This window comes from Pundamilia nyererei, unplaced genomic scaffold (genome assembly GCF_000239375.1).
Source record: "Pundamilia nyererei isolate P.nyererei 1_Seehausen unplaced genomic scaffold, PunNye1.0 scaffold00027, whole genome shotgun sequence".
NCBI classification, from domain to species: domain Eukaryota; kingdom Metazoa; phylum Chordata; class Actinopteri; order Cichliformes; family Cichlidae; genus Pundamilia; species Pundamilia nyererei.
In genome coordinates this window covers 2,958,801-2,972,591 of record NW_005187428.1, presented here as the reverse complement: position 1 = coordinate 2,972,591, position 13,791 = coordinate 2,958,801, and the positions used below count along the sequence as shown (strand labels likewise).

The window sequence follows — 13,791 nt, the reverse complement described above, 5'->3', positions numbered from 1 at the left end:
TTTACAGGTCTCACATTTTATTTGCAAAAGTTTTAACTGCAAAGCAAAAAGATATTCACAAGCAGAAAAAAAGAAAATAAATGCATATCCTAAAAAATGCACTCTCCTGCACCAGTAAAACACATCATGAACTTGGACCCTTTGATAACTGGTGGATAATGCTTGTTTTTGTGTTGGTCTTAGCTGCACTTGTAGCCATAGCTAAAGGTAAAAACCATTCTATCTGCTACATTTCATGATTTCTTATTTTTTTTAAATTTCCTTATCAGAAGATTTTAGCAGTAATGTTAACCAAGCTTCTAGCTGGTGTAAATGATGACATGTTTAGCTTTACATCAATTATAAATGCAATAACATTTTATGTTTCTGACAACACAATTCATGGTAAAAAAAAAAAAAGCACTAAGTTATATGTCAGTTCACAAACTTGATTTTGACCCAAAATGCAATAGGCATTTCAGTCATTCAGTCTAGTTTTAAACATACCCCTTTCTATCACAATGATCCTGTTTGCACATAATACTGTACATGAGTGTTTTGTGTAAATAAATTGCCAGTACTGTTCTTTAAAGAACACAGTAAAAATATAAAATAGTTAAACACTTTAGATAAACTTTGCACATGGAACATTTTTCCACTTTTTTCAAGTGGAAAGTGTTGAAACTCTATTCTATCTCCTCTTTGTTTTAGTGATGTGCGGCTTACGCTTTGGTGTCCGGCTGCTCTATTACTTCATCCAGCTCCTTCACAAAGTTCCTAAGAGCATCTAGGCAACGCTGTTTGATCTCCAGCAGGTTTTTGTCTAGTGGCGCTTGCAGCATTTTATCCAAGCTGGGCTCTTTTTCCACCAGCATATTCACCACCGTGCGAAACGTCTCACAGTCCTGTCTGTAATGCTGTAAACAAAACAATCACATCAAGAATGTCATTATGTATGCAATATCATAACACAACGAATAAAAAACAAAACAAAATCAAAGCCACATTATAAAGACATAATAAATTGTTCTATTTGAATGTTATAACTGTGCCCTTATCTTAAAGGGCTGATTTGTGAGAAGGATAGCTGCAAGAATGAAAAGAAAGTCTAAAAGGCAGAAGTGAATCCTGTTCTGATCTGAAACAGTGGCACTAAGAAGGAAGCTGAGCTGAGGTGGTAGAGTTGAAGATGCTCAGGTTTATACTGAGAGAGACCAGGATGGACAGGATTAGAAATATCAGAGGGACAGCTCAGGTCGAGCAGCTTGGAGACAAAATAGAGACACAAGTCTGGTTTGAGCAAGTGAGGAGGAGGCATAGTGGATATATTGTGCAAAGGATGTTGAATATGGAGTTGCCAAGAAGGAGGAAAAGAGGAAGGTTTATAGATGTAATGAAGGAGGACATGTGGAAGGGTTGATGTGACAGAAGAGGATGCTAGCAATAGAATGAGATTGAGACAGTTTTTTGCTGTGGTGAGTAGTAAAAAAAAAAAGAATATTATAGTCTTTGATTCTTTTTTTTCTCGTTGCCTCTTCAAAATAAAATCTTGAGACTTTTGGCTTTAAAAGCAACGGATCTTTTTTTTTTTCAAATTACAAGAAAAGCAAAGGATGTCGTTTGGATGTGTAGTTACACAATGAAATCAATGAGAACTAAGCAGCAGCATTCTTTCACACCACATTGCAACAAGCTCTCATGTCCCATAGAGATTTTACTGCCGACCCAAAAGCTATTAAGTTCTTTATTGGAGTCCCAGGTGCACGCTGACAACATCTTTATCACCTGAGGGAAAATGGCAAAATGCAAGGCCCTTCACTGACTCTGCACAGAGGTTTAGGGCTACACCAGCCTGTTAAGGAGGACTGTGGGACATCAGAGTCTTCCAGAGTTCAGCCGCAATCACATCTACAATCACGGTCACTGGAGAACTTGAAACAGCCACTCTGCAGGTGATCAAGCAGCAAATATATATCAAAATACAGCCAGTGCAAAAAAATAAAATAAAATTAATATCATTTCCAGCTAGATTTCAATTTTTTTGGTTATCTCGACTATTGATAACAACTTGATCAAACAGAAGACAGTCCTTGCTCAGTTTTGCACATGTCTGGAGACGTGACCTCTTTAAAGTAATGACTTAATTAAACAGTCTCAGCATCCTTATGTTAGAAGTACTACTTATCCATGTCATGTTCAGACCACAAAGCCATTTTAGGACTGTGGGGTGTGCAGGCATTAGTTGCTGAACTAAAATTAGCCAACTGTATCTCATCTACTATTATCAGTCTGTTAAAATACAATAAAACACACACCATCAGCTTTGCTAACTTTGAAAAGAAAAAATGCTGCCTGTCAACTTAAATCAGTGTCCGTGCTTAAACAGAAAGTGAGGTTAACCGGTTAAACACTATATTCCAGGGTTCTGTCAGTGCTGGGGAAATTAAAAACCACAGCTGCTGTTTCTTTGCCTAGATACATATCATGTAATGTCAGGCTAACTCAAAATTGTGTATCCATCAGTCTGAAGCATTTAGAAATGTACTGCCATAACCTAACCTTACCCGCTGAGAACTTAATAAAAGTTATGTGTCTCCAATATGTAATTTGCTAAATCGTTTAACTGTCATTATTGTAAATCTAGAATATTTAAAAAATATAAATTTACCACAGTCAAAATCTGAGAGGGAGTTGAGCCAGGTGGGGCTTTAAACACACGGAAAAGGTCAAAGAAACAAGAATAACATTCACTCCTGAACAATATGGATGGAAACAGATCACCACATGGGAGCCATTTACTGTGTTTTCAAGCAAAAGAGGCTACTGAGCGAACCTGTTAGAGAGGGGAAAAAATCCCAGGCGCTGGGTCTGGTTAAAACGTTATGTGAAAATTACACACAAAACTTGGAGAGTGAAAATGAACGGTCTTCATTGAATGCTGTTCTTGATAATTACAATTAAGTAAAAAAAAAACTGCCTACAGCCTCTTTAGTTATCCTTTTTATATCATTCCTCTCTCACTTCACAGCTGAACCAGCCACAGCATGTTCAGATGCCTAATTCTCGCTTATTTGTTCATCTTTAACACACCTTCTTCGCTTTAGACCATTTGAAACAAGGTTAAAGGAAAAATTAATCAAATATTAGGTGAGTAAATAACTATTATGAATGAATGTTGATGCAATATAGGTTATTATCACTGTATTTCAATATGCATTGTACACATACACACAAAGGGAAGGCTGTTTAGAATGAATCTGACAGAAATATCCCAGACTGTGGGAGATGTTTGGACTGCGGCGGATGTCTTAATGTCTGCAGATCATGTCATGTGAAATTTGCAACCCCACATAATGATAGACTTCAACCCGACCACAAGGAAGTGAGCGACTCACGACACGTGTGGCCACTAAGCTGAGGGTCAGCTTCATACAGCAACGCGTGGGCCCCTTTTCTCTGTCGACCTACAAAACCATTTGTCCTTCTAACAGTTGCAACTATTTTCTACTAACAAATTTATCTCCTAAGAAAAGATCTGTCCTCCTTGAACATTTGCACAAAGTAAAAATCATTTAGAAAAAAAAGCCTGGTCCAAATGTGAGAGGAAACATGGGCTAAGTGAGACACAAACATGTGGTATAATGCCCAACGCACCAATCCCACCCCTTTAATCGCCTTCGGATTGATTTTGTTTGCCATCTTTCAAAACAAAGCCATGTCTGAGCTCTTCCCAAGTTACAGCCTTTCGTGGCAGTAATTACATTTTCACTTCATTATATCCCACAGACACTGTTTTCATGCTTGAAAGAATCAAAACAGACTTGAGAATGCTTCATTTGCTTCATTTTTCTGAAGGATTAACAACCGATGTATATGTACAACATACTGAACAACTGTGGGGAGACTATTATTTCTATAAGAAATGTTTCTATTTCGCATGAACTAATAGGAAGTGTGTTTCTGACCTCAGCATGCTCTTAATGTTGTGAGTAAAGGTTGCGGTGAGGTTCTGCCTAAGTTCCTTCTCTGGAGTGGGCGCTATGGGCTGATTTTTAAGCCTGATACTACGGGCCCACACAGGACGGACTGGAGCCCCAGGAGAAATGGCAACACTAGGGGCCTTAAGGAGGAGCCTTAAAAAGCAGGCTTCTGCCCAAATCGGATGTTTGTGGAGGTCCAGATTGTGAACATACAGACAGGAGTGTGCAGTGGAATAGTGTGTGGGGGCTGGGAAGTAAAGGCTTTGAGTGAAATTATACATACGGCTCTCACATGGATGTTTAGTGAGGCTCTGTTCAAATGAGCACTGATGCAGGCAGGGGTCCTGCATAATAAGGGAAGTAGGGTAATGACTTGAGGGCTGGTACACATTAGGGGATATTAAAAGAGCCATTTTAATCACTCAAGCTGCAAACCGGACTTCTCAATGGAGGGGCTAATAGTTGAAATGGATATGTTTCATTTGGGCTGATTGAGATGATGAATGTACTTCTAGGGAAAATCACTCCCAGGCACTTAGCTTTGGTGTGATATTGAAATATGGATGTTTTCTAAGTTTCTACTCTGTTGTTGTTATTTTACATGTTCAGACTTGTTTTGTGTCACTTTAAAGAATAATAAACTGATCCTCTGCCCGTCTGTTGCAACAGAAAAAAAAGAGAAGGAGTTATGCACTTTTAACTTAATGTTCACACACTCAGACTCTGATGGATGCAACTTGGTGTCCAGTATTTTGCTCAAGGATACTTCGACATGCAGGTTGGAGAATCCAGGGTTCGAACCACCAACCTTCTGAGAAGCACATTACCCACTCTACCTCCCAGGCCATCGCCTCCCTATGATGGCTTCAGACAGTATGTTATGGGATGCAATGAGTCACTGCATTAAATCTGTCTGTGACTGAATGAGCCTCATGCAGGGATGTCCACAAATGATTAAAACTTGTAGAAAAAAAAGCTCATTTTGAAACGACAAACATTTTTATAAAAAGAACACATTTTTTTTAACCAGTGTATTGACTCAGTGGCCCGTCTCTGCTTGCTACCTGATCGGCTCATTTCGGCATTCCTTCAGAGTGACCGAGCACTATGTGGTTTTGACTGCGCCTGTGGCAGATGTTACAGTAAAGGCGCAGTTGAGGTTGCTGCCTCTCACCACGTCTTTAAATGGCAGGGTAAGCATGTGTGTGCTAATGCCAAGAGATGTACCACACTGTGTGTGGGCCGCCTGCATCCTGCAGGGCAATTCCTGCACTGCTTTAACTGGAATAGATAAGTAGTACTGTAGTGTAAAGTGATGAAGGGGATGGAAAAAGTGCAACTCCAAATAGCAGGCCGCGAGAGGCATCGCAAACTGAGGTGCTAAGCATTTTTCTGCTTACTCATCCTCTTTTTCTACAAGAAAAATATGATTCTCACATATAAGCTACAACAAGCCGAGGCATAGCTTGTACTTATTGCTCCATGACTTACAGTGATACATAAAGTCAAGCATAAAGTCACTCAAACATGTACAGCAACAGGCCACCACACATTGAGGTGAACCTATTAGCATGTCCCAGCTAAAAAAAGTGGTTCAATACGTTTGGTATTTAATAACTTAAGTCATCAGCTTAGTTTCTTTCCTGAACCTGTGCCTATGTCCTCTGTAACTGGCTGATCTGAGTGGTGTATAAGTCAGTCATGAGTTGGCTTTAAAAAAAAGTGAGAGAAACGAGTTACAGTGAGGCGAGTCTGAAGGTTTCACTGGCCAACAGGCGGTTCAGTACCCTGAAACAATACGCAATTAAGCTAATTTCTCTATTTCCTGTAAAATCTCAGAAATATAATCTCACCCTTTTAAGGTCAAAAAGATTTTAGTTGATGTCGTATTAAAGACCCAGTGATATAATGAATGAATAATGAAGGGTCAGCCTGAGCAAAGAGCCATATAGGTAGTTGTGGTTACCCTTAGTTACATTATCCAAAGCAACATATAAAGTAAAGTGAATTCACAGAAGGTAGACAGTTTCATGGAGGAAATCTTACTACCGTCTCAATTTCCAGAGCCTTCGCCTTAATGGCCTCCAACCGGCGAGCCTTGATGTCCTGCTCTGGTGTCAGCTTTGGCTCCATGCTGGCAGCCGCCGCCTCTTCCGACTCCGCTGCAGATGCTGAAGTTTTTTCCTGGCGGGCCAAAGGTTAAGGGGTTAGAGCCGAGGGCACCGCGTTTAGAAACTGGCTCTGATTTCAAAGTCTTTCAAATGGAGACAACTTTGCTCTCTTACAGGTGTTGAGTTCTTGTTTTCGTGTGTGTCTAATTATGCATGCCACATGTCAACAGTAAACAGAAATGAGGTTACCAGACAGGGTATATCGCTCTGTTTACAGAGATAACCTAAAGGAAACCCAACCTTAATGTCCGTGAACCAAAGAGCAAATTTTGCTTATTATTTTTACAGTAACATGTTGATGGAGCTGCCAGATTTTTGCACAATATGTTTCACCCATAATAATCCAGATGCACACTTTTTGAGTTTTCTGTTAACTGAATTGAAATCTATTACTAAAATCATCATTTATATATTCTTTATCCTCCTTATCTGAGTAATGCATCCTTAAGATTGATAGGTTTCATTAACGCATTCACAGAACTTTTATTTGGCTCAATATCCAAGATAAACCAAAAGAATATGTAGATCGTAATGGATATAAATTGTGAAGGATTACAGCCCCGAATGCAAATATTTTCCTCTTCTGTATTTGCAATGCAATAGTACAAGTGATATTCTGTAACATCTTCTCATAGCTTGCGTTACCTGCACTTTTTCCAGCTGTTACCACATTTGTCAGTGCATTCAGTTTAAGAGCACAAGTATTTGAATCTTCTCAGAAATGTTTCTTTTACCTTTGAAGAGGCTGAACTGTGAGGAGATCCTTCCACAGAGCTGCTGGGAGTGTGGCTTGTCACCAGATTGGGTTTATCTGCAGAGAAAAGTAAAATTAGAGTAAGAAAATAAGCAGATAAGCATCCTGAGATAACTATCATACATCTGACTAATGTTACACAGAGGGACCCAAAAAATACATGTTAGTACCCATAAATACATGATTTAAAATCTGGTTTTTGTTGTTGTTTAGTCTTCTTTTTCTACAGACACCAAACTCTCCCTACTATAATGCCCAATAATGGTAAAACACCACAAAATATTTTTAAAAGATATCCTGGAGGAAAATTTGTTTTTACAGTGAGACATGAGACAGTACCTCACTTATCACAGTGAACAATTTACCACAGCCTTATGAAGCAGCTGAAAAGTATAAGTCACAGTTTTTTTTAATACTCCCTTGTTGGAGCCTCCTACACAATAGTGGTCATGGAGTTCAGCTGTGCCTAAACTGAAATATTGCCGTCTTTGGCTCCAGTGTGTCTAGAAAAAAAACAAACAAAAAAACAAATAGAAGCTAGCTGTTTATTTTAATGAAGGATACTTCTCATTTTGATTTAATTGATCTGAGATGAAAGCTAATTGGTGTTTTGCTGTGGGACTATGGAGTCTCCAGATGGCACCAATTTTCACCGCAAAAAGGTTAGATACTGCGATAATGTTGCTCAGAGCAAACAGAAAAACTACAGTGTGAAAGTCAAGCACTTATAATAATAATGAACCATGTTAAATGCAGAGCTAGTTATAACAGCCTAAAGCTATTGTCGGCTATTACACACTCTTACATGAGCGCCAGTCTGCCATAATCCATATGCAGTTTAATGTTATAACTGCTCATATAAAAACACAGCACAAACATTCATGTAATGGAAGTAGTTTAATGCAGAATAGTTCTCATTTTTAGACTCACAGCCAAATGCTACATAAAGTAAGTGTACTTGTATTGCTTATTTCAGAATGTGAGAAAATTTGTTATATGTACCTGACAACAATTGACTGTAAAAATGTACTTGAACTAAACCTTTTGTGTTCATGACAAAGCCCAGTGTGCCCTATAATCAAACACACTTTTTGAGTACTTTGCTGTGCTGCTCTAATTAACATCCCAGATGGTAGTGGAGCAGGGAGGTGCATCTGTTTTCTCACTGTTTTATTACATTTTCAAAGGGCTGTAGAACACGAAGCTCAGCTTTTAACACATAAATACATTTAAGCCTCTCAGAAATCAAAGAAGTGGAGAAATTATTGTCCACACTTCTTGCTTTAAATTAATAACTCTGCTTGTGTCAGATCTCTTTAAAACATTCATAAATTTCACTGGCTCAGCACTGAAAATGATATTTCTGAAGCCTATAAAAGTCACAAAAGTGAAACTGAGTAAAATGACACACCCAGTGTGATTCTGAAGACAGTTTTAAGCTAGTGTATTTAATACATTCTGACTAAAAAAAGAGGTCAGGGTAGAGCCAAAGCCAAACCACCCCAAGCTAAGGGTACCCTTTTCCCGGCCTCTGAAAGTGTGTTTGGTGTTAGCCTAATTACCACCCTAACATTTTTCAGCACACCCTGACCCCACACATTACACACCACCTCTGAAAAACAGATGTTTCACCTGAAGCGGCTTAATTTGTTTAGACATTTTAATTATCTTTGTAAAATTGGGAGTGATTTCTAGTTTCACTTCAAAGGATATAACAGTTGCACAAAAAGTGCTGTATTAGGTAAGGCAACTTCACAACTCTCAACCTATCAATGGGCTTTAAGGTTTTTCTCATGCAAAATCAAAGAATGTGCTTTGTTATTAGATGTCCTACTATCTGCTGCCACACCGGGTCGCACGAGCAAGTTCAACTTATAGGTCGAGGAGAAGAATTGATGTTGGACTATACACATAAAGTGGACTATGAGAAAGAGTTCAAATGCAAATGTGACGTTGAACAACCGGTGATCATCCATGTGAATATCAAGGTATTGTTTTCATAGACTGACCCTTGGTGACCAGTTCTCTCTACACACACTTCCTTTGGCATCTTTTAGCTAATCCCGCTGTGAATCTGTATGCGGGCATTATCAAAATCATTAAAATGAGCTATTTGGCATCCTCAGAGGATTTTACACTTACGCTTTTGCTGTCCCTGCTGATACGTGTAGCTTTTGTCCCCATCAGGTGAGAAGTTTTTGATGTTTGATCCAGAACGAAGAGGCGGCTGGCCTTCCCTTCTTCCAGGAGAGCGATCCCGCACAATAACTGTAGGCTGAGGGTTCCTGTACTCATCATGGTCCTTTCTATGGAGAGCAAACTAATGCCATAAATACTGGTGACCAAACAAACTGCTTACTGTATGCATAGAAAAGGATTACACAAAAGGCAAACTGGATTTCTCTTTATATAACTGATTGTAATGTATCCCACAAAGATATCCCAGATTGTGTTCATCTGGAAGTAGCACTTGGATAACAAAAAAGAAGCCACTTGGATGAGTGACAAAATGTTTTTCCCACTGACAATGTTACATCCAGATGAACAGAATCGACTTTCTGTGGTTTCCTTATCTGAATAACTGAACATGCATCAAGACTGGATCGTAATTCATATTCCAAATTCAAGCTTTGTTTGCAAACAGTTAAGAGGATGTCAACACCCAGAAATGCACGTGAGGGCACTGACTTGGCTTTTCTGTCGCGCACTGACCTTTGAGTAGGGCCTCCCCGACCTCTGTTGCGAAAAGGGTGTCCTCGACCACTCTTTCTAAGACAGAACACAACAGGAAAAAAGGCAGATTTAAGCACTAGCGAATGAAGCAGTTTAGTTAGAAGCACATTTAACGTAATCTATGAAAGTTGAGTTCAAAATGCTGTTTTAGTTACGATTGCTGGTATTAAAAACAAATGTGCAGGTTATGCATCAGTGACTCCGTCAGATTGGTGATGGAAGCAGGAAAACTAATGAAAAAGACTTGAAAGACTCCGTGGGGTACTGATAAATTTCTGGAACTAAGGCAATCTTCCACTTTGGCAAAAGCAACTGTTGGCTGGAAAATGGACTGATTATGGTCTTCCCTCACTATGATCTGTCCTCAATTTCATGCAGCCTGTAGCTACGGTAAGAACGCACTGACACTAAACCTGTTCTTTATTTACCATTAAATACAATTTCGGAGCATTTTTGCAACATTTGATAGCCCCAGCATAATTAAATCACCATAGTTCCTTACACATCGACTTCACAATTCTCCAAACTCAAAGCTTGTGTTCAAATAACCTCCAGAACAATTTAAAGGCACCTGGCTGTCACGACCTCTGCTTGAACCCAATCCTCATCTCAAACAAAAAGCAGGTCTAACAAGGGCTCAAACTTTTACGACTCACGGCCTGTTTGAAGTAGCAGACTTAGCATGCCATTTGCCAAACACTGTCATTTTATGCCGTCCAAAACAAACATTAAAGGTAGAAAAAAGCTTGTGTATCTTATTTAGAAGTCAGAAAACAACAAAAGAGAGTAAAGCGTTTATCAGACATGCGTTCACAGACAAATGACATACATTCAAAGGTTCATGTCTGCACATGAGTGCTCTTCATTCTTATAGTCAAGAGTTAAATGTATAATTTCCAGTAAGTAATAATAGTAATTTGTATATTTATCCACGCAGACAACTTTTAATTTAGAGAGCGACTAATTAGTGCCTGAGCTGTGTCTTTATTCCCCGTCTGCATGAGTCCTGCTCGGTCTTACGGAGCAAAGAGTACCTAGAGTTTATATCTTGTGCTGGGATTGTAAGAGTAATTTTACATTTGTCAGCTTGGCCTCGTTAGTAACCTTTACATAAAACGAATCTGACTTCCAGCTCTTTGGTAATGATGAAATGACTCAAAAAAATGAGCTGTACCTTGGCAGAACAACCAGAAGCATAAACTTTCTCTAAACTAAACACTTCATTTACACAGTTCTGATTGTGGAGCAATATTACACCAGTGCTGCTGAGGAACTGACAGAACTCTTGGCTATGCATTGTGACACAAATAGGATCAATACTGAAATTTTTAGTCATTGCAATCTTTGTTTAAAATACCCTCCTTTTCTACTCACAGAAAACACCTGACAGATCCAAAGTTCACGTAAAGGCTCAGTAATTACACAAGCAAGTCAAATTAAATGGGCGTCTTCGTAATTTTACAGTTAAACAGTACAGAACTCCTTCTTTAGTTGTTGTGCAGTGGGTGAGACTGATATAAGTGGGGAATCTGGTAATTAACTGTGAAAATATTCACTTGATTTTAAAGTATTTTTTCATTAAACAAAAACTATAGATTTAGTTTAGAATTACACAGAAGGCAGGTTGTACTACATACTGTATGACCACTCTGTGCATTCTGGGTTTTTACAATTTTACCAAAATGCCTCATTTTAAAGTTCATCTACAATGTCACTGTCAGCATTTTACAAGTTATGATAAATCTAACGTGGCAATCCAGCAGTGTCAGCATGAAAAAAACAGAAGGGGCAAATTTAAAAATGTGATATATGAGCTTACAATTTAAGCTGGCAAAATGCTTTTTTAATGCCAGGCATTCCTTCACAAGCTTTAAATAATATGCACCTAACAGAATTACTGCATCATACATATTCAAGATTAAATGACAACCTGAAATTATCTAATATTCATTTAGGAACTTTAGGAAAATAAGGCCAGAAATTAAATAAGACCTGCTGCTCAGAGTGTCAGAGACATATATGGGTGTGTGTGTGTGTGTGTGTGTGTGTGTGTGTGTGTGTGTGTGTGTGTGTGTTTAACTGTGGACAGAGTGTCCAGCTGTTTTTCCTCTCAGGGTGGGGTTGTCTGACTTAGTGAGTAGACACTAGTGGCCTTTGTCCCCTTCTGTAGCCTGGTATGACTCCTTGAAAGTGAGGCTTGGGCCTATAAACTGGTGGTATGTCGAAGTGGCCAACGAGAAAAGAGTGTCTGCTGATGTAGCTGCTAAGAAACCACTTTTAAGGAAAAGCAATAAGCAGGAGAGATTTGTTTGGGCCAAGAAACACAAAGAAAGGACATTAGACCAGGGGAAATCTGTGCTTTAATCTTATAAGTCCAAATTTGAAATCTTTAGCTCTACCCACTGTGTCTTTGTGCGACGCAGAAAAGGTGAAGGGATGGTCTCTACATGCATGGTTTCCACCATGAAATATGGAAGAGGAGGTGTGATGGTGTGGGGGTGCTTTGCTGACGACACTGATGGGGATTTATTCAAAACTGAAGGTACACTGAACCAGCACGGCTACTACAGGATCCTGCAGTAATATGCCATCCCATCCGGTTTACGTTTAGTTGGGCCATCATTTATTTTTCAACAGGACAATGACCCCAAACACACCTCCAAGCTGTGTAGGGCTGTTTGACCAAGTAGGAAAGTGATGGAGTATTGCACCAGATGTGCTGTCCTTCACAGTCACCTGACCTAAACCCCATCAAGATGGTTTGGGATGAGATGGACCGCAAAGTGAAGGCAAAAGGGCCAACAAGTGCTCAGCGTCTGTGGGAACTCCTTCAAGACTCTTCGAAAACCATTTCAGATGACTGCCTCATGAAGCTCATCGAGAGAATGCCAAGGGTGTGCAAAGCAGAAATCAACGCAAAGGGTGGCTATTTTCAAGAAACTTTTTTGATGTTTTTCAAACTTTTTGTTTACTGCATAATTCCATATGTGTTCATTCATAGTTTTGATCCCTTCAGTTAGAATCTCCAAAGTAAACAGTCATGTAAATAAAGAAAAACCATGAAAAGAGAAGGTGTGTTCAAACCTTTGATTGAGCTTACTTTTTAAAAGACAGAACTCTGCCACCATCTAGTGGTCAATAGAATGTATTACACAAAGAATTCATCAGAGTTGAGATCTGACACAAAGTAATGAAGACAAAATATAAAAAGCAAAAATTGTTGACAAATTGAATACCTTAAAAAAAACAAAAAGAATGAACATACTACCTTGAGCTTAACTGATGCCTCAAATCATCTCTGCTATAACACTGCTGAGAATACGGTGCCTCCTGAAAAAAAGAAAAAAAATCACAATTTCAGTAACTTTAATGGCGAAAGGCCACAAATGCAGATTTAACACAACACAGATTCAGGTTTCTGAACCACACTTGCAAATCAAGTTTATCATACACTTTGGTGGGGAGAGGAATTTCTACGGAAATTGCCCAAGTTGAGATTTTCATCAAAGCCTCGTTGATTGTTCGCTGGATAACTGCCGTCCTCAGAATAGCCTCTTCCATCATGGTAATCACGAGGACTTCCATACCATGGATCATCATTAAATCTTCTGTCTAATTCCACTCCCGGCCGTGGCATGTGGGACCTCTTTTCGACAATATTTACAACCCGCTGAACTGTCACCTGAAATAACAGCACAACACATTTGACATTTCAGAGCATACTATCCTTAATGCAGCATCAAATAGAATAAGAGAAACATGTCTAAAATTTCTGAGTGTCAAAAGACTTGGAAAGAACACTGACCTCCTAAAAAGTGGTCAAATACTCATCAACACATACATACTCTGTCTACAAGACTATAGTAATGATAACATCATAACACCAGAGATTCCTACTAATAAAATTCTTTTCACTAAATACAAATGAATTAGTCATGAAAAGCACATTCTCTCACCTCTCTTCCATCCACTGGTAAGAAGTGTTCTTCATATGCTTCTCTAATAAATGATTTTCGGCCATGTCGATATGCCACTGCAAAAAAACAACAACAAAAAAAAAACATTTTAAAAAAGAGGATTAAATAGCTGTTTATCAATATAGACACTATTATAACATTGCTCTACAGTCAGCCAAAATAAAGACAACGTTTTAAAGAATGATCTTAATACATCA

At 38.8% G+C, this 13,791-nt stretch overlaps 1 protein-coding gene across 2 annotated transcripts in view; it reads right to left on the bottom strand.

Annotated features, from left to right (window-relative positions):
- Positions 1-104: 104 nt before the first annotated feature.
- The window catches only part of LOC102195186 (periphilin-1), an 18,568-nt gene continuing 4,881 nt past the window's right edge, over positions 105-13,791 (bottom strand). Inside the window, exons 3-10 of one of the 2 annotated variants that reach the window (XM_005728156.1) lie at positions 13,574-13,650; positions 13,069-13,299; positions 12,886-12,947; positions 9,597-9,653; positions 9,027-9,190; positions 6,865-6,941; positions 6,006-6,143; positions 105-896 (exon numbers count right to left, since the gene is read on the bottom strand). In XM_005728156.1, the coding sequence (XP_005728213.1) occupies positions 702-896; positions 6,006-6,143; positions 6,865-6,941; positions 9,027-9,190; positions 9,597-9,653; positions 12,886-12,947; positions 13,069-13,299; positions 13,574-13,650 (1,001 nt within the window). In that variant the 3' untranslated portion in view covers positions 105-701. The remainder of the gene's footprint in view (positions 897-6,005; positions 6,144-6,864; positions 6,942-9,026; positions 9,191-9,596; positions 9,654-12,885; positions 12,948-13,068; positions 13,300-13,573; positions 13,651-13,791) is intronic. The other variant, XM_005728157.1, reaches the window with a different exon arrangement.